Source organism: Dromaius novaehollandiae, chromosome 3 (assembly GCF_036370855.1).
Source record: "Dromaius novaehollandiae isolate bDroNov1 chromosome 3, bDroNov1.hap1, whole genome shotgun sequence".
In the NCBI taxonomy this organism is placed as follows: Eukaryota; Metazoa; Chordata; class Aves; order Casuariiformes; family Dromaiidae; genus Dromaius; species Dromaius novaehollandiae.
The window spans coordinates 23,323,981-23,347,624 of record NC_088100.1 but is presented as its reverse complement, the minus strand read 5'-3'; the positions used below and the strand labels follow the sequence as shown (position 1 = coordinate 23,347,624).

Here is a 23,644-nt window from a genome sequence, read left to right as displayed (position 1 = left end):
GCCTTACTCACTTGTGGGGGGATGCTCCCAGCTCCCCCCCCACCCCCCGCATCTGGCGCCAGTTACAAGCAGTCTGCATTCCTGTGCTCCACACTCCACAAGGGAGGATGTCAAGGCTTTGAGGTAAGGCCTGCTCAGGCATTGGGAGTATGTCCAGGCTTTGAGATAAGGCCTGCTTGGGCACGAGGACCCTGAGAAACAAAGCCTCCTCTCACTGCTGGGGCAGTGTTAACTGTGGTGGTCTGGACTATCTCCTCCTCATCAGGACCATGAGAGATAACACCTGCTCTCACTGCTGGGGCAGTGTTAATCACTGTGGACTGGAATTAACTCCTTACCCCAGCTATGGGATCTCTCCTGGGGACCACCACTGCAAGAGTAAAGCAGTCACTCAAACTCCTTTCTTTAGTGCTGAAGAGTGCTCAAGGCAGTTAGCCTGTCCTTGGGGGTGTTCAGCTATCCCTCCTCACCCCATGACTGTGGGTGCGATTGTCATAACAACGACAGAGAAGAGTTGAACCCTGCAGCAGCCAAGAGCTAGGGACTGCGACTGCGCAAAGAGAGCTGCAACTGGCCTAGCGACTCCACCTCCACCTTCCCCTGAAGCATATAGATAGGTCGGCCCCTGATGCCCTCTTGGGCTCTTTGCAGGTCTGTCAACTTGCGGATGCCCTTGGGACAGGGATGCCCTCCTGCACTTACTGCCCTGGGATTGAGTGTATGTTGGGCACTGAGGAGACGCATGGGTAAGATGAATTAGCACTGGAAAATAAGTATTCTAGTTGAACTAAGTTTCTGTTGATAAGAATTGTTGCTTTGTACCATTGTAACTTGTGTAGTAAATTTAGGTCTTTAAAATAAGTTCTGGAGTCATGCAGTAAGTCTCCTTCTCTCTCTCTCTTCTGCCCTCCCTCACGCCACACGAAACCCATATGGTCCAGGACTGTAAAGATAGTCGGTCATCCCGCAACATCATTGTTATTCTAAAGGAAGAACACAAAATCTCTTCCATTTTGCTTCATATCTTTCCTGTGTTTTTTGCTGTATCATCCTACAGAGTCCTGAGCTGCCGCATTTTGCCCGCAGTGTAACAGCTCCCTTCCCGGCGGGGAGGTCTAGGGCTAGGCAGCACAGCCCCAGAGCGCCTAGCGCTGACCCACGGGTGATGCCCAAGGAGGTCCATTCAGGGAGCTGAGGCAGAAAACTAAACTGGCGAGAAGAAGACTCAGAGGGAGGATCCTTGTCTTCAGTCATAGAGGGGTGAGTCAAGTGTTGGGGCCAGCACAGCCACCGGGGTAGAAATACAGCATGAGACTGGGGGCATACGAGAGCTGAGCGCCTTGAAGGCTCAGCTGCCACAATACAACTTTAGACCGACTGAAATTACGGACTTCAGCGTAAGGAGGCATGCCTCACGTTTTGACATGTAAGACATCAATTCTGCATAATCGTCATTTGTTTCTGTGGCTCAAAAAACATGACCTGAGATGACCTCCTTTGATTTCTTGAGTAATTTTGGTGTTCATAAGCTGGCCATTTCTGGTATTTCTCTAGCCAGTCCTGCTGAGGCCAAAGCAAAGTAAAAGCAACACCCTTCTGCTACAGCAATAATCAGCTTGTAAAAATCTGCAGCTGCTCTGAAATGCAAAGAGAAAAAAAAAAGTAGATGGCACAAGAGGTAAAGAAATGCATCTTCTTAGTACTTAAACTGAATGTAGAAGAAATTTAGAAAAAAAAATTTTCTTTCCTGGTGTATTCAGAAGCTATCTCAATATAGAAATCTCTGTTTATTTTTTACTTTTGTTTAATAAAGCATGAAAAATCCTTATTTGGAGATCATAATATTCAATCTGTCTCCATCTGTTAGTTAATGATCATCAACAAAATGATAAATATGGTCAAAAAACCTTCTTCTAATAATAACATATCTGGGTATTTCAGACTATCATTCTAATCATAGTATTGACCATTCAGGTATTTGCCCTACTCCAACATAAACATGTGCAATCAGCTCCACTGGGTTTTTCCTTTAAGAAAGGACATTGTTACATAAATGGAGAGCCCACCAAGTGGTTCAGTGCTTCTTCATACTGGACTAGGTTAAATGATGAAAATTAGGTACAAATTATTCAGAAGAAAGGAGTGGGTAGGACAGCAGCACAACATGTATTGATTTGGCACTCAGGCAGTAAAAAAGTGTAACGCTTATCCATTTGTTTTTGCAAGAACTATTGTCATTATGTAGAGTGCACTTCCCATTTATGCGTGCTCCAGTTACCTTCTCCTAGTATATGAGCTACATTTGATATCTTAACTGACAAATGACCACTGCCCCCCCCCCCCAAATATACAAAATTCCCTATCAGTGCTGAATTTAGCACTGACATGGCCCCAAGTGACATGTTCTGTAAACCACATTAGTGTCTCTTCTGTGCTTTGTGATACCAGCTGGGAAGCACTGTTCAGAACGAGAGTACCAGGCATTGTGGCAGCACTGCAGAGTGACCAAGAAGACAATTCCAGCCCGAGAGAACTCGCAGTTTAACTGTTCAGGCACACACAATAGAAGTTTAAGGAAAGTTTACTGATTTCTTAAGTAACAGGAACTTTTCTGTTTAATATACCTGGAAGCAGAATACCACTCTTAATCTACACTGCATTTGACTAAACTTGGCTAAGGATATTGTAGCTTCAGCCATAGAAATAAGTCAGGCATTCTGCCCATATTTCAGGCCAAACAGTCTGTACTAGAAATAAAATGACTAAAGGCACTCAGTTGAGATCTAACTTCAGGTTACCCATAGAGATTTATGAAAAAAGGCAGAAAGAGAGACTTGGTATATTTGATGAAGTATCGGTGGCTGTAAGTGACATTCAGAGCACCTTTCCAAAGGCAGTCTTTTAATAAATCACTGCTGTTGGTCCATTTGAAAGGTATAATCACCTGAGGGGTTTTTACAAATCAACATAACCACTAAGCACTAAGTAAAATAATAACATTATTGAGGCTGAGATCACAAAGTTAACTGTATGATGAATTTACATGAAAGCACCATCAATTAAAGGCAATGGTTGTCCCTTATGACACACAGAAGGAGTAAACTGGATTTTCTGTTTTGTAAGGAGGTTTATTCAGAATGAGTATAATTACTCTGCTGGGAGTGCAGAGCTGCCCTGGAGGCAGAGTCCCCCGGGGCATGTTGCTGCAGGCAGAGATGGTACATCTGAGACTTTCCCAGGAACCAGAGCAGTGAAGGAAATGCATTGTGGACCTCCAAGCAGATGCTAGATGAAGGAAGGTGAATGCTAACCCTGAAATCATTTCTGAATACTGAAAAGAAACCTTCTTGTAATGAAAAAGCAACTAAATCTAACCCTATATGTAAAGATTACTCAGTTCTTGCTGTCATCCTTTGACCACTGTGAACACTCTTCTGGTCAAAAGCTTTTACTGTCCCAGCTAACATGGTCATCCGTGAAATGCCCTGAAGCATCTTCATTACACTTCACCATGTTTATCAGGACAATAATACTCTTAAAATAAAAAAGGTGCTTGTGGCTGCATAACAATAACTTCTCAAAACAAAGAATGATGAACATTTAAAAAACATTTAGAAAGTACCTATTTAAAAGACAGGATGTTGGGACATGTCTTTTTATATATGAGTAAGTTATCAACTTCCCTCATACACTGGTCTCCAATGCCAAACATAATTAAAAGGAAAGTGTAGACAGGTCAGTTTAATTTTTACATAGCAAATATAGCTTTTTCTAAAGTCATATTGTGAAATGTTAGAAAGCGGCTTCTTGCATCAGTAATACCTTTAATGTTTGGTCATAATGAGATGATTTAGAAATGCTTAGTTTTGACAGGTGTAGCCTCTGACTATGGAATTAAGAAAGAGTGATCAGCTAGAACAAGAGGTAAAGGTTAGGGTAAATTAGTCTGCTTGGATCCAGTCTGCCATTTTAGTTGTGTGCTATCAGTGGCCACCTCAATGACCTACACCTATGATTTTGGGTTTACTTCATCTTCTTGATGCTGGAACAGTATGTGCTCGGGCTCCACAAAGAAAAATGTTTAGCCTTGCTTCATTACCTGACTTTGAGCAGCATTTACTGAATGTAAATGCAAGGTATTCAGAATATTACTCAGACCCAACTACTTTGTACTAAAATTGAAATAATGTCTGTATTTGAATGTAAGGCAGGTGAGGAGACACCTCACATCTACATTCTCACACAATCCTGTCTCTTCCAGCCGTTTTGTTTGCTACTCCTAGGATAGGTGCTCAGTTCTGTTTCTTGCTCTGCTAGTGAAAGATCCTGTCACTTCTGAGGGTTCTCCAGATTTAAGAGTTTCTCCATTTGTAAGGCTAGAAGAGTATTGTTTTTGAATTGTAAGGATATTCAAACTTTGCAAATAGTCTTTAAAGCTTACCACTTTCATACTGTGCTTGATGTTGAAGAGAGAATGTTGCTTTTAAATAAATACATTCTTTTAAACAAATCTAAGATTATTTTCCATTAAACCTAATCAGAGGGCTATTTTAGTTATTATCATATCTTCTTGTTTCTATTCTTTTCCCATTCTGCCCTCTACAGCGAATCCTGTCCAGTAAATATACCAGGTATCTCTGTTTCTCAGTAGAGAGGATCTTTGTGTTTGGATATATTATGATCTCTTTCCCTGCAGAAAGAATCTCTTTTCTTGCTTTACAGATTAAGCAGTAAGAAACAGCCGGTGTATCCACAATGGTATTTTTGTCAGGTATTTTCCTGGGAAGACTGCTTACCCCCAGATGAGTTCTATCAGCACAGTTATCTGTCCATATGATGAGCTTTTTTAAATTTCAGCTATATAATGCAAAGTATTGTCTGGGTAGTAGGTATCTACAAGTTCCTAAACTTTTCCCTTGATAGGTCATTTTAGATGCATTATATTTAGGTAAACCTGGGTATTTGTCAGACACTAATGTCAGATGTTAATTGACAGTCTCATCCTGCCACAGTCCATGGGAGCAAAATGCTGCATTTATTCTGTGCCAGATTTTTTGAGTTGGGTCTTTTAGTAACAATGAGTTTTATCATACCTTCAAGACACTGTCCTTTTTTGAGAACTATGCAGTGGAATCCATCTCACCTAACATTAGTCTTTTAAAGGATCCAAGTCTAAGTTAGTTGTCTGGTCTCTTTGAGAAATATTGGAGAAAATAAGCAGTTCTGGAAGGCAGTTCTTCTCAAACATCTCAGATGTCTATTTTACCGGAAATGGATGATGATTCATGACACCTGTGCAGGTGCCTACTTCTCTCCATTGACTAGAAAGGGAATCAAGTATAACCAGCTCAGATCTAGGTATCTAATTTCAGGTGCCTAAATGGGTAGGACAAACTCCAACCTCTTAAAGCTCTGGCATGACAAAACCTGGGAAAAAAACTAACTTCTGTAACCTGGGTTCATTGGATAGGTGGGAGCTTCATCTCATCTGCTTCACAGACCTTGTGAGCTGGCTAGTAAAACAAGCCTGTGTGGCATTTGCTTGCATTAAGGGTCTGATTGACAGCTAATTTCCTGCAAGAATGCTCCTTGATCCCTTCTGCTGGACCTACTATATAGCAGCTAGTAATAGTTTGGCCTAAGGTCCCTTTGTAGCTCTACAGAAGCATTAAAAGCAAATTCTTTGTATTTCTTGTACAGTTTTAGACACTGAGCAAGACCATGCTGTTTAGCTCCACTAAAGCTGCTGACATTTAGGTCAGTATAGTTAGAACAATTCACAGAAACTCAGGATCTGGACCATTATCATAACATTTTATCAACATAGGCAAGATTTGTATCTATTTTATATAATTATTTTTAACGAGTTTTTCAAAATAACATGTCACTGAAACACTGCTGCCAGATGAATCCCATACAAAATGTTATTTTTTAAGCAGCATCTGTTCTTGACATCTCTCCGCTAAACAGAATCTACATAGCATTTGAGATAAGAGCCTGAAATCACTAGTATGATACCTAAACTCAATCAGAATTTACTGCAGAGTAATGCAAAATTACTGGACAAGATATTTTTTATCAGTGTGTGCACTAGGTTAGACTCAATAATTACAGTAGACCCTTTTAGGCTATAGCTCTGTATGTCTACCTGATTTTGGACAGGAAACTAACAATTACATGGAAATGTGACTACTAAATATGGGAAAAGCTGGAGTCTAAGAGTAGCATCTGAACACACTACAATCTCCCAATTAGAACTTGAAGGAGACCAGTATAAAAGGAATTACTGTAATCAAGTCATTTAGCGCGTAAATGGTTGCCTCTCTATTGAGGAAACTAAGCTCTGTAGGCAGCCCATGTTACGTAAATGATAAAATCTGTTTTGACAGTGTAATTAATATTAGTCTCAAAACAGAAATGCAAATCAAACAAGACATCAAGGTCAGAAACTGTAAGCCTTTGCCAAAGTTAAAAGAGATGTGGGCAACATAAACCTCATGGATCGCTGATGGACTAGTTACAAAGGGTTCTATTTTAGATCAGTTAATTTGCAAGAAATTATAGCCTAACCAGCACTTAGCATCCTGTAGACAGCAAAGCAAAATGCTGACAGCTGCTTTGCTCTTCAAGACAGTTCCTGTGCACCTCTAAAATACTGAAGTTGCATTACAAAACATCATCTCAGCTTTTCAGTGGCAAGGAGGTAAAAAGGTACCTCTACCTATTCTGTATTTCATTTACAGAATGTATATGTGGCTTTTCAGGAACAGAGATTATATTTGTCACATCACCAAAACAGTGAGAAATAAAGAGAAAAAGAGCTTCAAAAGCTAAGAGCCACTATTACTTAGAGACTCTTTTCACACTGAAAGCAATGGAAAATTTGAAATCATTTTTCAGTAGAAAAGAATCAAACCAATATTGGTGTAATTCTGTACTTAAAGAAATCTGTTTTCTTGACTCCCCATGTAACCTTATTATTCAAGTGAAATATTTTCTGTCAGCCTCTTGAAACACAGTCACAGACATATTATTCAGGCTTATTATTCAGGCTTATTATTCAGTTTGTATATTTTCTAGTCTTATTCTTATAGTAACTATGTGTACCTTGTGGTTTTCTTTAATTTCTAATAAGAAATTCCAAGCTGCAAAGGACACAAGTTTCCTCAGTTAATCTTACGGAAGTGTTGTGCAGTAGAATAATTTTAATCATGCATTATGATAATTGTCCTACATTAAAGAATTTAAAAGATTAAAAGCTATTTTACTTAAAGAAAATTTAATGCTTACCTTTACATCATTTTTTTAACCTGTAGAAAGCTACAGCTCTGGACACAATCTCAGAGTACACTTCTGAGATCGTAACAGTACAGGCGATAGTCAAATCAAGAAATCCTTTTACCCAAGATACAAATGGAGTCAAGATCAGTGTCAAAACAGTGCTCGGAAAGCTACTTCCAGGTTATCAGACCTGTATTTAGGTCTGGCAAATGATTCCGACGCGTTTTGAGCTCTCAACCCTATAAAGTCAGAGCATGGCTCTCTAAAAGTAGTAGGTAGGGACTTTATCCTTGTTTTCAGTGGGACCAGGATTTAACCTTCAGTTTCATCCTATAATGAAAGTTGAATACGACTGACTTTTAACTCATAATTCTGCAAGTTAGCTAGCTATACCTAAGCCACCATTGTAGACTATTTTTATAGGCAACTGAGAGAAATAGAGGCCTCGGGAGGACAACTAACCTCATAACAAATACCAATCCTAAAGGAGATAAATCACATCTCATTGACTATAATAGAACATTAATGTGACTGCCTTTGACAGCTATATTTTAGATATTTGTATTAGGTGAGAAGAATTTTTGTGACTGAAATTTTATGTTTTTTCACTGTGAGGAAGGAGATTAGGAGTGGAAGAAATCTAAGAGTGGAAATATATGTATTTTTCTGGACACAGAACTATCCCAGAAGGTTCACTTGTATTTAACAAAACAAAAACTAAATGCATACAGAAAGTTATGACTCACTGATATGTCCTTGATATTATGTTCCCAATCTCAAGTGATGACTTACTCACTTCAATCTCAATATCTTCCCCAAACTTGTTAGAATATCCTCTGGTTGCCTCTGAGGAGTAGTAATAAGATGTTTGGATTGCTCTGATATTTGTGTAACTATGGTTTTCAGTGTACATATTTTAACTGGCTATATGCTGAGACTAAACCTTGCACTTTCAGCATGCTGGAATATTTCATATATAGTGAGTATGGAGTTTGTCGTTAAGGATCAGTGTGTCATTAGGTGAGCGAGTCATTAGGCAAAATATCTCAGTGTAGATGTTCATTGGCTGTCTGTTGGTGTACAATAGGATCCATACACGGTATTCACTCTGGGTCAAATTCACCTAAACATAGGTGTCTAATGCTTTTTTACATGTCCTAGGCTATTCTCCTAGCCTACAGCTGTTTGTCCAGAAGGCCACAATTCTCCTATAGGTCCCCTGTGGATTTCTCAGACGTCTCAAATGATACCAGCCATTAATGCTTGAACTGATCTCAATTTACTGTCATGGGAACTTAGACAACTAGCTCCCATGTAAACATATGTTTTTAAGTGACTTCATCTGGATCCGAATCCCACCCCATTTACCTAACCTTTATGGCCTAGGGTTAATTTCATCTGGTAATGCCCTTGGAATGTCATTCGTTTTAGCATCTTTATTTTCAATTAACCTCTGAAAAAAAAATATTTTAAGTGTCAAGTTTACCAACTGCCCTTCTAGAATAGACCTGAACAAAACCTCCAGGGCAGAAATGGAAACTTAAGTACAAGCTTGACCTTTGTCTAGACTCCATTTCAGGGAAGTCAGATTAGAGAATGGGTCTTGACAAAGGGTCGGAATCTGCCTGGCAGAGACATGTAAGCATCCCAGCAGGCTTTTCAGCTCAACAAAACAGAGAGAGAATTCATTGGAACTAAACCTAAAGCTAACTATAAAAGTCTTTCTCTTTCTGAGAAAAGCCTGACTTCTGAGCCTCTCCATTCAAATATAGATACTACTTTATTTAAAGAGTAATGAACTTGCTTTGTTTCTACCTTCAGATCTCTGTATCATTATGAAAGACTTGGGTAGCAGCCACCCACTAGGATCCCATTCTCTTGGAAATGGCAATTTTGCAAGTTAGAAATAAATAATGTCCCTCAGGAGAAGCATATTCGTAAGGGGCAAGCATTAATCAAAATGTCCTCTCCATGAGGTGGAACAGTAGGGAAAGCACCTAATTTATCTCTTTATGTATCTGACAATACATTTTTGGAAATGGTTTTACCAGCTGATGGCTATTCTAGAAGCTGAAGGGACCCTGCTGAAGCAAGATCTGCCCTGCCATAAAGGGGTATATCATTATTTCGAAATGCAGCCCTGTCTCTACCCAGATACCCTCTCCAGGCCACAGCACCTTCCCTAGAACCCACACATGGAGGGGTCTTTCTCTCCTGTCTGTGCACACAGTTTTTACAAAGACTTTCCAGATTTCGAAGAAGCTAGAGCAGAATAGAGATCTCACCTTTGTTGTGCTGAAAGCTCCATAGAGCTGAGGCCACAACTTTCATCAACTTCAAGAATACTAGGCTTATTTATATTAACTGATGAACTGAGCCCCTGATGGATGAAATATTTTATCTGAACTAGTACAAAGCTCTTGCCAAAACACAATCAAAACAAGCTCTCTATACCCAGCACAGAAAGCATGGTTTTCCAGGGGACATGTCAGTGTTACAGCTCCTGACATACACTTCTCTAAAAAAACAGGATTGGATAATTGCAGAGCTTCTGAGAAGATTCCTTAAGAGGCTTTTTCCATTCCCTGAGGAACAGAGAAGGAGAAGCATTGCCAGGAGAGGGTCCTGGCAATGTAAAAGGAAGCCCTAGGAACATTTCAGCTAGGCAAGGCTCACCCGCCCTGTGAGTTTCCCACTGCCATGCCGACCCCCCTAAGGACAAAACCCTCTGGCAGACTCTAGCTAAATAGCTGGGCTGAAATTTATCTTTGCTGCTATTAGCTTCTATCTTTCCAGGAAGGCTTCACACACCTGAGCAGTGAATCCCCTTCCTTGTATGATTTCTTCTTTCTTTTTTTGCTCTTACTTTTCTTTTTTCTTTTCCTTATAATGTCATTTGGAAAATGAAACTGAGAAAACTGTGAAAACTGATCTCACAGAGCAGCTTTGAAGCCAAATTCTTCCAGGGAAGGGAGCATGGGTGTCCTTTTTAATAAAAAAAAGAGCCAGCTGTCTGGCAAATCTAATAGGTTACGGAGGAATTATGTCAAGCACAGAACAGCAGGAGCATAGGAAAGACAGTCATTACACATTTTTAAAACTAACCACAGATGCAAGGCAGGCACTTCATTTTTTATCTTTGCCTCTGCAGATCATCTGTACCAAAGAGAATGAAAATTGTAAAAAGCTCCTGGCTACTGCTCCAACTGTTTTGCACGCCTCATCAGCCTGAAGAAGCCAGGCAGCCAGACAGCCCCGATTAGCACAGCCTTTCTCTGATCTCAGGGAATCCCAGAGTTATGAAGAGTTACAGCAGCCCGTTGGCCATCCTGTGTTGAACTCCTCAAACCAAAGGGCCTGTGTCACCTTCATCCCAGTGACTCCCTGGACCACTTCCATAATGTAGAACTGCTGCTTGACCACGGTGTCAGCAAAGGAGGAGAATAGTATATTTAAAAGAATTAGAGACTAATTATTCCCCCCAGATACACTCAGAGCAATGAAAATGATGTGTGCATATCCAAGAGTAGAACTGGGCTCATCGTTTGTTAGTATAAAATTTATTCTCACAGTATATGCACAGAAGTTGGCACAGCATCAAAGTAATAACTCAGGATCCCCAAGTGCTCCCACAGATATATGTTATGTTTCCTGCAGAGAATTAGAGTGCCAGATAATTCCACGGGGCCCCAACAGTAATTAAACAAAGTCAATGGGAAAATTATAATTAAGAAAACAGCCTTCTATATCTTATTCGAAATTAAGTTTTGTGGGGGTTTAAATATACTTATAGTGGACACTGCTGTAAACTATTATTTAGCAATGGATACCAATAATAACCTCAAAGACTCTGCATTTGTTTCCATTCTTTGTATAGAGAGAACATAAATTTTGGAGATATTACTTCATGCATTCATTTTCCTCTGTTTGGCTGGATTTTCCTAGCCATATTGCACTAGATTAACAAGATACAAGCAGATGCCTGATAAGTATCTTATTCTTGAAAAACTGAAAGAAAATCATGTATTTATTGATCATAATTCCTTTTTCTTTTAAGAATTTAGGAGTGCTTTTTTTCTGATCTTGAATATATACAGATAGTGCTCAAGGACAGAGTATTACAACCACAACAGCACCGCAACAAGTTTGTATTGCATAGTCAGAATCCCTATGACAATCTATGTCTTCTAATTTAGTCTGTACTTAGTGTCCTCATATCTTTCGAAAAAAAGTATAACAAATGCTGTTAGTGTTCCAACAGCAACCAGAAAATCAGTCCTTTTGGAATTCTGCAGTGCTGTGCTATGCAGCAGTACTACATATAGCAGTACTAGCAACTACTGTGCAGCCACTAGATAAAATAGATATTCTCATGTCATTATGTCTACAGGTACATGACCATGCGGTCCCCTTACTGACAATGACATTTTTGTGGATAAATATCAAATCCGCACTCTAAAAATTCACCCTACATAGCCCCTTACTTCAGAAATGGAAAGCTGAAAATGGCTTTGAATCAGGAGAAAGGAAACCTGCAATTCCTCAGGCATTCTGAGCTGTAATTGAAAGCTCCCTCATGCAATGTGATCTTGTTTGAATTAATTGGTTTTGGAATTACTGCTCAATAGTTCAGTAAATGCGGAATTCTCTTAAGTTTACTCTTGCCAAGCAGAGTCCTACTGGCTGAGAAAAGCAAAATTAAAAAAAAAGACAATTGTCTGATGAGACAAATGTCTCATCTTTTTGCCAGCTCTTCAGTAAGCACTAATATACTAGAGTCACCTAGTATGAATTAGCTGAAAAGGGTTGCATATAACTGATACTAAAGGTTTGCATTACACTACATTTTCTAGAAATAAAAAGAAATGAGTAATTGTAATGGAGCGTACTGGCCACTTACAGTTAGTAACTACATCCTCTGAAATCAGCAGTGGGGGATCCAAGTGATCTTGAACTGACTATTTAACATTAGGAGAAGAAATCCAGGATGCTTTTATGTACCATGACCCAATTCTCATTGTGCGGAAGTCTAGAGCTTTTTTTTTTTTTTTTGGTCATTAGTCAATTCATCAAAAAGTACAGGCTTTGTTGTAGCCAAATAATTTGAGTTTCAGAAAAATGTTAGCTAGTTTTAAGAAACTGGTATTGATGCTCTCTTCTATTCATTAGCCTAAAAGCTAGAGAAGTTAGGTCACATGTTCAGTTCTCTTTGATGGGAGAAGGATTTCCTACCTCTCAGCAGAGTGCTTCAATTCCTGCGTTATAGGATATTTCCATTTTCTTCTGTGGAAGCTGTCTCACTTTGAATGTAAAAGCAATATTCACCAAGCAGATATCCCACCTGCCAGGTGAATGTCCTGAGCAGTGGGCTAAAGCAGCAGTCTCTCTCTCAATGAAGTTGAAAGTGTTTTATCCAAAGTATGATAATGCTATCAGGAGAAACTGAGTGTGTCCTCCACATCTAAATATACAATAACATGGTGTTTAGGATATTCAGTTGGATGGCTAAAGATGCAAATTCCCATTACTCTCTGTCGCACTTAGAAGAGGGATTTTAACAAGTTCTGCTTCACAACAGACCATCCTAACTGCTAGCTCCAGTCTCATTCTAGCTCAGTAAGTATTTCAGCAATCAAGGTAAAATCAAACAATATCAACAGAAAAAAGCTGTAAGGAAACATCCCAATATGTTCTATCACATACAGAGTATTTCATATATCGTACTCTCTCCACATATGGGGCATGTAACAAAACTAAGTTGACCTCCTCAATAAAAGGGAGCACGAAACCAGAGCTTCCCACATCAAGCATAACTCCTTTCCTCAAACTGTTTGTGAACAGCCATCCTCACATTAGCTCTTTGATTCATTTGTTTTCATGAAATGCCAAAAATGGAAACAAAGTGTTCTTTTTACTCAGATTTTCATTTCACTAACTGAAGCTGAAAAATGGTTTGTTTGGTTCTGACTGAACCATATTTGTTGCTTTTATTTTTTCCGGTTCTGTCCTAAATGAAAAGGCCAGTTAGTTTTACAGAGCCCTTTTGCTTTCAGCTAGCAGTCGCAGAAAAAGACAAAAAAACAGAGAGTGGTTCAGATCTTCCAGATCTCCTTCTTGGTTATGTTTTCATGGTACAATCCAGCATTGCACAAGGGTATTTGAATTAACTGTTAGTAGGATGTCTGCACTTTGCAACTTCCCACTCAGGAAATTACATGCTGTCTGTGGTGGAGGGACAAGGTGGGAGGCAGCAGCAGCTGGAGCTGTATTTTCTCAGCTTTGCATCTGACAGCTGCAACCAGATGCTGTGCAGAGTCTGAACAGATACGGTTGGACTGCTCTGTCATTCAGGGCTGTAACTTTTACTATGTAGTATTTTTTGCTGGGTTCATTATCTCTGTACAAAATGAAACAGAATGGATAGAAATGACCTAATCAGAGGGAAATGTTGTCAGTCTTGGCAGGGGCCACATGGAGTCCGGGTCTAGCTTTCAGCAAGCCAGCTGTGCAGGCTGCCTCTGGCACGCCATCCCTCGTCTCATCCATTTACACCTGGAGCAACAGGTAGTGCCCTGCGTCTTGGCGCACAGTCTCTAGCAGAGACCGACAACTCCTATTCCACAAATAATTAAACTACGTTGGTCTGTGCAAAAGTTATGTGTTCGTTAGTACCACAGAAACTATGAAGGAAACATCTGGCTTTAGAAGAGCTAGTTATTCATCATTTGTTTTCCATCTGTTAGAAAAATCTTGCTAACAGAGTCTGTTAGTAAGGTCCCACATAATATTCATTATATTACCTTCCTACCTGCTAAAAGGTGCTCATGAGCCTAGGAACATTTTAGAAAACTGCATGTTGTAAATATATATTCCATAGTTTCATAATTGAATTCATAGACCAAATATCGCATTTTTTGTTTCGGGTTTACATTTTTAGTTACATGATTGATTTTTTAGCTGAGCCTGTGTGTTATGATTTAATTGCTTCATAACACTGATAAGAAGCATTCATGACCTATATCACTAAAATTTCAAGTAATAATTGAATTGCAATGCCTGTTAATTTTCTAAGAAATTGCTTTGGTTTCTTTGCCAAAAGAGTTTGTAACATCAGAAGGAAAAAAAGAATTAATCTAATGTAATTTTCCTAGCAATTCCAAAGACTGAATTGGAACTGAAGGTTGATGTGAAACTTTGACTTTTGTGACATTTATTTGGATGATGTCTGTATACGTGTCAGATATCTGCCAATACCAACTGCTGAAGCAACTGCTTCTTTTACAATTTTCAGACAGGGTGAGAGGAGTAAGAAATCTTTTGAACTTTAGTAGTAATAGGAAATGAAGCATCTCCCACCAATGTGACAAATGCTAAAGACAGAAATATGGAAGAGTTACCCTGTGGTTTTATAAACAATATCTTATTTGGCAAATGAAAATTTCAATTAATAACGAATCACATAATTCTTACTCTCCTTGTAAATTAGATAAATATTCCTAATTTGAATATTTGTCTTACATAGAAGCTGAGGACAAACGTGTTCAGTGGCACAAGGATAATAATTTGAATACAGAACCACATGCAGAACTGCATAAAGTCCATAGGCTTGGAATAACAGCCTTGGCTCAGGACAAAATCTCTCACCATCTTTTTTCTGAGATCTTTTTTTCTCCACAATGTCAGTATCGTCTAACCACAACAAAAGAGAAAGATTACATATTTAGGTAATAAAACCTATCTGATAAATCATTTTAGAGATGAGAAAGAAGCCATGTGTGAAACGAAGTTTAGAGTTTTCAAAACTGCATTATTTAACCAGCGACTGCTAATCAATCCCAAACATTTTTCATAAGTATGAAAACACTGAGATGCAAACATATTTACTGCCTAATCTATTTATTTTCTGAAACATATCATATTTTATTCAGCTTTGTGACTCTAAGGAAAATAAAGTGATTTCCTTTCAGATGAGATGTTTGGGCTTACCTGGCATATAAACTTATAACAACTTAGGTGAAAATCAATCAAGTCGATTGCCAAATTAATTCTGAAAGTGTTCTAATTGAGTACCCAGAGTCAGGCATGAAAATAGATATTTAACACTTTCTTTGACTATGGAAGGTTTCTTCCTAATAATTACAAAATATATGACAAACAGGAAAAGTTAGTCTCTGAAGTAGCAACAAAGTCCTGTTTTATGTCATGATAGCATCTCCGTTGAACAAGGGACGGGGTGTTAATGGAAGCCACAATTCCCAGTTTTACACTAACGTTATCTATAGCAATTAAAATATTATGCTTAAGATAAAATAGCATTTTATGCTATTTCTAGAAGCGCATATTTGTGTTATTCAGCTTCAGCTTACTTTCTAAGCTCCCACTGTCCTGTTACACAACAGATGTGTCAAGCAAATAATTTTAAAAGTATTTTTGCTTGTTACATTTTGAGCTAAATTTTTACATTCTGTAAATGAGCAACTTTCACTGCAATTTAACAGTATGTGGCAAGGACAATATCATACTCAGGAAATGACATAATACATTTGGAAACATAAAAGCATATTTGAATCACTTAATAAAGAATATGTATTTGTTATAGATTCCATTTTTTAACTGCTATCTGTGCAATCTTTCTCTACCAATACTAAATGCTAATTTTCTAAAGTTAATAAAACTAACATCTTTATTAAACAACTAATAAGAGAAAAGAAATTCACTCTAAGAATATCAAAAGATCCTAAGAATGAATGGTATAACAATGAATGCTAACGATTACTGATGAGTAATAACAAACATATGTGAAGGTTGCCACACTGTTTATGATTCAGTGTATCAATACAACTGGTTAAAAGTAAATAATTAATTCCATTAAGTTAATTCTCTGTAAGTGTTTAGACCAAATATTTAAAATATTGCTTCTCTTTTCCTGCTGGTATTTTAAAGATCTAAATTAAGGCCAGGGCAACTGATATCATTTAGACGATCAATTTCCTGATAGACAACAATATCTAAATGTCTAACAGTATCTAAATGATATCATTTATACTTTCATTTTTTTTGCACTTGTATAAAAGAAAGGAGGTCAGACCAAAGCCATGGTCAAATCCAACTCCATTATTTATGCTCACATGATTCTCTCTAGAAAGAACTTATTCCAAGCTGCAGTCACAACCATACAGTCTTTAATACTAAGAATACTGGTATCAGATATTATCACTACAGAGGGAAATTGTTTCCAGTGTTACATATCTTTTTACAAAACAAGAGTATATATTTTCACATGCACAACAGTGGAAAGGTCAGTGTAGATTTCCTTACCTGTGGTTGACCTGATAGTTGAGGTGATGTTGGAAGATGCCATCGCAGGAATACATTCATCATCTTGGGAATAGCCTGCCTGAATGGCACGCAAGTAACTGTGGCTTCTTGTTCGGAAACATCCAGGGAGGTCAAGGGCATCCATTGCCTGAGCTTCAACTTCACTAAACACTGATTCACACACCGATTCAAATTGCCCATTAACCTCTGCTTCACTCATCTGAATAAACAACAACAATGCATTTGATTTTTGACTTGCTTTTTTGTGATCATCACGGCCTCAACATCTCAAATGGACACCTGTACATTGATGAAGAACTGTTTTAGCAAATAGTTAAAATTTAGTAATCCCTTCTGATCACATTCACATTTTTTAACTTACATCAGCTGTTTATAGGTAAATAGTAAGTACATCACACATGCCATAAAATTAATTTTACATTTAATATCTTTTGGCATATTCAGTCATTAAATACATGATTTAATGGTAATGAACAAATCTGAGATCACTCTGCACTGACAGAAATCTGTGCTCTGCCAGGACTGGAGAACAGACACCAGCTAAGCTAATATTAGCTCTCAAAAGGTGAGGACGGGTTGCCTAGAGTCCTCACTTTTCAGCAAAGTTACTAGTCATATGGACATTTAGCCTGTGTTGCAGGTCATTCTCTTCCTCTTGCAGTAAGGGAGCTCTCGGAAGTATCTCTTACTTGAGAATGTGTGAGTTCAAAGGATGTTATGCTTCTAAAAAGCCTGAGAAATGTTGCATCTAACGCTATGTCCGGTGAAGCACTGGATGGACAGCCTTTGTGACATCCGCACTGGAAAGGAGCTCGGCACCTCATGTGATGCATGAGAAAGGGTTACTTGCCTCAGGCAAACTACTCAGAAAAGGCATGGTGGACACAAGGCTAGCCAACAGCAAATGCAAAGCACTGTCACTTCCCTGATGTCCCTGCATCTCCGTGAAGCTATGTCCCTAAACTGAGGCTGAGGGCATAAAACTGCAATTTCTTGTAATACATCGCCCCCATATCCTCTTCCACAGGTAAAGCGCTAACAAGCATTCTTTGAAACAGAGGTGAAAAACTGTGCAAAGAACACTATTTTTTTCTTTTTAAGAAGTGGCCAGAGGAGAAAGCAATGCTTGAACCACATTCAGCTGCGAAGGGCCCTAAACCAAACTCCTGGATAACTACTTCAGCCATTCAACTGCTGTGTAAAAACTGGATGTAGCCACTACTGCTGCCTTGTCCTTAGCAGCATTACTTTAAGCATAAAACTTCTCCTGCTGTGTTGGCTGAGCAACCTTCTCTGTCAGAGCATGCTAGAGGTGTCCCGAGAATATGCACCGGACTGGGTCCCTCGGGGATCTCAGCGCTAGGCTCTGGCTCCCCGGAAGGCTCGGCCAGGAGCCTGCATCCACCTGCTGCGCCTGCAGGTTGGGCATGATGCAAAACTGTAAATGCTTAGGTAGCTTTCATGCTAAACCGGGCTTAGGCAGGCTGGCCAGGGTTAGGGAACCTCGCAAAGGGAAACTGCGTATTGCAGTTTTGAAGATGAGAGCCTAAACTCTACCTAAATCATTTTTTTAACTGCTTCTCTGAAGCTGGCCCTAACTGTCTCTGGAATGTGTCTGATTAACTCAAAATAGCATTTATCCAAAGCCAGATGGGAAGCTAAATATTTCCAAGACAAATACAAGACCTTCTGATATGGCCTCACGATAGTAATTTTTAAAAAGAGAGTGCTAGAATTCAGAATCAGTACAAATATCAAGTTAAATTCTTAACGCCACTAAACAGCACATCTAGTTGATATTACTTTTTATACATTGCTGCTAAGCACATTATTCATTATTACTGTTTCTAGTACATTATTCATTATGGAAACAGAATGACTGCAAGTGTTCCAAATGTTTCAGGATTTTGATTAAGTAAATGGAAATTTCATACAGACCTTCTGATGATAATGAATAACTGTTATTTTAATTTTATGTAAGACATTTTGGCTACTAAATCTACTTTGCAAAGAATTATATTATCCTTCATAAAATGTACTTCTAATAAAGTTAAGTAGACTAATGCAATCTCAAAAAGATTCAAAAAATCTTACTCTGAAATATTTTGCCTATATCATTGATCAAGAAGTTCATGGTAATGTAGTCCACAAACACTGTATGTCCTAACCAATTCTTTCAAACTGTGCTCATCAACAGTAGAAAAATAAACATTTTAAAACTTCAATTAGAAATACAAGATATGGAATCCAGGATCATTCTTGACTGTACCCTTGGTCAGGCGGGAAAGGGGAAGGAGCTAATGAAAAAAGGCATCTAAAAATAACCAAGCTTGTACAAAATGTTGTTATAGAAATGGATGAGAAGATGATGGTGTCATGGAAAAAGAACAGGAAACAGCAAAGGTTCAGAACTTGTTATTTTAATGCATTTACTTTGTACACTATTTAATATATTTATTACTGATTTGGAAATAGCTGAACAGTGAGGTAGAAAATTTGTGGTTGACACAAGATTACGTAGATTAGTCAAGACTGAAAAAATAAAGTAAGGAAGTGTATCCAGTAGGACTTAATTACACTGGCCAACTGAGCAATATAACTGCAAATGAAATCCATTGTGGACATCTTTCCGGGTAATGCACACTGGAATGAAAAATGTGAACCACTGCTGAAACCAGTTAGGCATTATGGGCAGCTCAGTGGACATCTCCATGTACAGAGATGGTCAAAAAAGCAGAAGATGTTAAGAGTAATTCTATAGAATAGCATTATATAAGGTGACAACCAACAACACTTGCTTTGAATGCAGGATCTAATTCTGGTCAAACTTTCCCCAAAATGGAGGGTAATAAAAACAGAAACATCCAAACCAGAATAATGGAAATAAAGGTAAGAAAAAGATGTGAAGAGCAGGTTTCACAAGGGAGTTATGCAAAATAACAAAAGGTTTGGAAAATGACTGACCGTTTCCAATTCTGACACATGCTATACAAGACTATAGTTAGTTTTATGCCACATAAGTTAAGGAACTTGACTGAATGGCCTTTATTAGGAGACTAGTCCCTCCCAGCTCTCAAGTGACAGGGGAGATCGACATGCACTTCCAGAGGGCTATTCAGCCCAGTTACAATGTGCATTGTCCTGGAAGAAACTATTTCTCTCCATTAACTGCAGAGGAAGCTTTAGGCAACTGATTTCCTATCTGCTTATTTGCCTCAGTTAAGAGCCTCAAGTTAGAGGAGCTGAATCCAGGCCTGAATAGCCATGCAAAACAAATTGAATGTACATGAACACAAAAATAATTTAAAAGGTTTTTTCAACATCAGCATTGTGAATAATTAGCTATTGTACCTTTAGGTGCCTCAATAAATGCACAAAGAAAAATGAAGTACAGATGCCTGGGAAGAGGGCAGGTCCAGCTGTCATGAAGCAATACAGAGAAGGAATGTCATGACAAATGAACATTAGAAACATTGGAAATTTTGTGTAAAGTCCTCTGCTGAACAGAACATCCATAGAGCTCATGCAGCTGTTGGCACTTCAGGCCTGCTTCAGAACTCACTTCAGCATGAATTGGTACTACCTAACCAACATAAAACCAGCGGGAAAGAAAATGTCTCTTCAGAAGTCCCCACATGTCAAATATTTGATGAGACTTATTCTTTCACCCAAAAAGAGTAAGGGACTGAGTTCAGAGATGAATCGTTGCTTTCTAGGAGCATAAGTATTTCAATCTATATCTTAGGAGTGTGTACTTTATGCTCAATCTGTCTTCTAAACATTTCAATATTTAATATAGACTGAAAAGGAAAATACCAATATTCACCTTTTTATGAAAAAAAGGAAAATATTATGTCTGATGGTGTCACTTCTAATATTCAGTGTTATTCCTGAAATTATTAACAAGGGTCACATTGTTAATAATTGGAACTGAATTGCTTTGGCAATCTGCATCCTCAGTTTGATATTAAGATAAAAAACCCTAATAGCATCCACTAATAACAACTCTTGTTTCTATGATTAACCTACAAGAAAAGTTAGAACAAGAATTTCCCACCTGACTAACGCAGCTGGCCTGACTGAGCGTGCTCACTGCTCTCATATAGCTCTGATTCCTTGAGCGAAACTTTGGGGAATTGTAGTTTGCAGAGGGATCCAGGTTGTGACCCCCAGGCACGTCACTTGCAGTTGGAAGGTAGCTCTGACTACAAAGGAAAGAGGAAGAAAAAAGCAAAGGGTGTAAAACTACAGATAGAATCAATTAGGATACTAAAGACAATAATTTGTATGAGTCTCACAAATCCATTCCCCAGGGTCAAAATCTCTCTCTGTATAAAGCACCATAGATCTCTTGCTGTCAAAAGATTTTACACAAACAGAGACTTTGTCTGCAATTCTGCTACCTAGATGATACAAAGTTTTAAACATCTTTACTATATTTAAACCTCATCAATCCTCCTGGCTATTAATGTTAAACTTTAATAAAAGAGAATGTCTAGGTCAATAAGAAAAAGAACTAGAGCTAAAGCATAACCAAAGTAACTTAAAATGCTTCTTCATAAATAAAATGTTACTTGTCATCCATTTTTCATCAAGTTGTTACACATCAGGAGACTTTTTATCTTCAAAAGACTGATATATATTTGCAAAAGATCAAAATATTCTGTGCTTCAGCTAGAAAGACTGATTAATAAGGTAGTCAGAGCAACAGCACCAAGCTCTAGAAATGCTCTTCTTACAACATATCTTCCAGTTTATCAGACTGGGACCCTAACAGCACACCCAGTCCCTCTTCAGTACCCTTTCACTGCAAAGGTATGTTAGTCTTCTTGCTTTATAAGTATATTGATTATCTGACACTTTAGGTGAAAAATAATACTAAGAAAAGAACTGTAGAATTTTAAAAAAATAAAGTTGTGATTCAGTTGTGATTACCTCTGAAAATCAGGATTTAGGAGTCAGATGTTGCTCCTCCCTAAACAGCAGTGGACACATTCATGAATGTTTCAGAAAACGTTGGCTTTAATGTGGTAAATAGGTATTCCTTATATTTATTTCTTAAGAGTAGGTTTAACAAAAACACAATTTCTGCTAGGAACTGATTTGGGCCAGTTGAATCGGTAATGCTGCCATTTCAGGCCAAGCTGGCAGAATTAATCAGTGTGACCCACACCAGAGCCGGCGGGAATTTCCCCACGGAAGAGGAAGTTTCTCCTCCAGAAGGGCCAGGGCACTCAGCAGATGAGAAAGACCACAGGCTCAACTCCTGGCTCAGAATGAGGCACAAACCAGGACCTTGTTTCTTAGACTATATTTACGATACATTGAGCATGAACATGGGCCAATGTCTGAGGAAGGACACATCAGCCTTCCTCACTAGATGGACACAAACTTGAGTTTGGGCCGGGTTTGAAGCAATCTTTGAAGTGCACTCAGAGAGGAATCTCAAGCCCTTTAGCATGGATCTGACTAAAGACAGCAAGTTATGCTGCGCTCCACCTCCCTGTGTGGCCATGTTCTGTGAGTTCGGACAGGTGAGTCAACCCAGCATCCCTCACACCACCAGCTCCGTGAGCAGATGGAATGTACAGACCCTCTGACCTTTTATTTGTGAGATCTGTTCTCAAAGACTCCCATGCATTCTCCCGACTTGGCCATCACAGGCTCAGCATAGACGTAGCCTTACTTCCTCAATGAATCTGCTAATGGCTGGGGTATTTGGGTCTTTAAGATGGGCTACTTCTCCCCCCCCCCCCCCCCAAAAAAAAAAAAAAAGAAATACAGACAGGTTTTGTTTTGTTTTCATCTTGGTGCAAGACAGACTTTTTTTTGAATTCTTGAGAAATTTCCCTGAAGGACAAACATTTTTTTTCTTGACTTTTTTCAGTGCCTTCCATGGATCTTTGCAGCCTCAAGACAGCAGTAAAGTATGCAGAAACTCTGCTCTAACTACTAAAAACAAAATCAAAATGTATGAGATTGATGCAGGCATGTGAACATAGGTTAATTAAGTCATTACAAAGTCCAAGTGATTTGCAGATTAAGACAGCTCTCTGACAGTGGGTCTAATTTGGTTTTAGATGATGAAAAGAAGAATTGTAGCAGTATTTTTTGCTGCCATAGGTATGAGGACAAATATAATAGATTAGCCAAAGCAGCACAGAGCCTCCCTCTCTGTATTGAGGTGTTAGATGGAAGTAAACCTCCTTTCCTCTATAAGCAGCAGGCTGATGACTGTCATCTGCTTTGACAAGTCCTGACTCTTTGCATATACTTTACTAAATCTGTCCAGTATTGTTAATTTTTTTTTTTTTTTGAAACAGATGAGTCCCCTCTGGACCCTCTCTTGTCATTGGGTGGCAAAAATTCTTAGATTCTGAGTTCTGAAACAGTTTGTGAAAGAGGAATTCGGGGTTTCTCCATGAAAACATAGGATTTTCAGAGGCCACATAAGGAAAAGAACGAGGCAATAGAAATAAATTGTTTTATAAACTACTTAAAAATTAATTAGGATTGGCTCCTAATAACTGGCTTCTTTGCTAAGTAATGCTCTAACAATCTAAGATCCTTATGAGGTATTGCTATCATTAACTATAATCAACAATTTCTACAGCAATACTTTATTAGGGAAAGAAGCCCAATATACCATGGTACTACTAAGCAGCTGAGTTTTGATGGATGAGTTTGGACATTACCTGGTAGTTAAATAATTTTTCACTTATCAGAGGAGAGCAATTTATTTAAAGGACTGTAGCTGAATAAAAGAAATGCTACATATATTATGCTGTAAAAGTAATTTCATATCCATTCAATTAATACTTTGAACTTTCTTGCTGATAAAAAGAAATGATTGTTTTTCATTTCTACAATACACACTCAAATTAATCCTCTAGGATAAATGTCTCAGTGCCTGAAAAAAATGATGATCTTGCTACTACCATGATCCAGAACTAAAACACTATAGGCACAACAGTTACATAAGGAAATTGCTCTCAAATATCATTATCTGCTCAAGGAACTGTCA

The 23,644-nt window shown here is 38.5% G+C and overlaps 1 protein-coding gene across 4 annotated transcripts in view; it reads right to left on the bottom strand.

Moving 5' to 3' along the window:
- DLGAP2 (DLG associated protein 2) overlaps nt 1-23,644 on the bottom strand; it is a 467,574-nt gene that overhangs the window by 40,612 nt on the left and 403,318 nt on the right. For all 4 annotated transcript variants that reach the window (XM_064508530.1, XM_064508531.1, XM_064508532.1 and 1 more), the window contains 2 exons: nt 20,678-20,825; nt 16,600-16,819 (listed from right to left, as the gene is read on the bottom strand). In XM_064508530.1, coding sequence (XP_064364600.1) covers nt 16,600-16,819; nt 20,678-20,825 — 368 coding nt within the window. The remainder of the gene's footprint in view (nt 1-16,599; nt 16,820-20,677; nt 20,826-23,644) is intronic.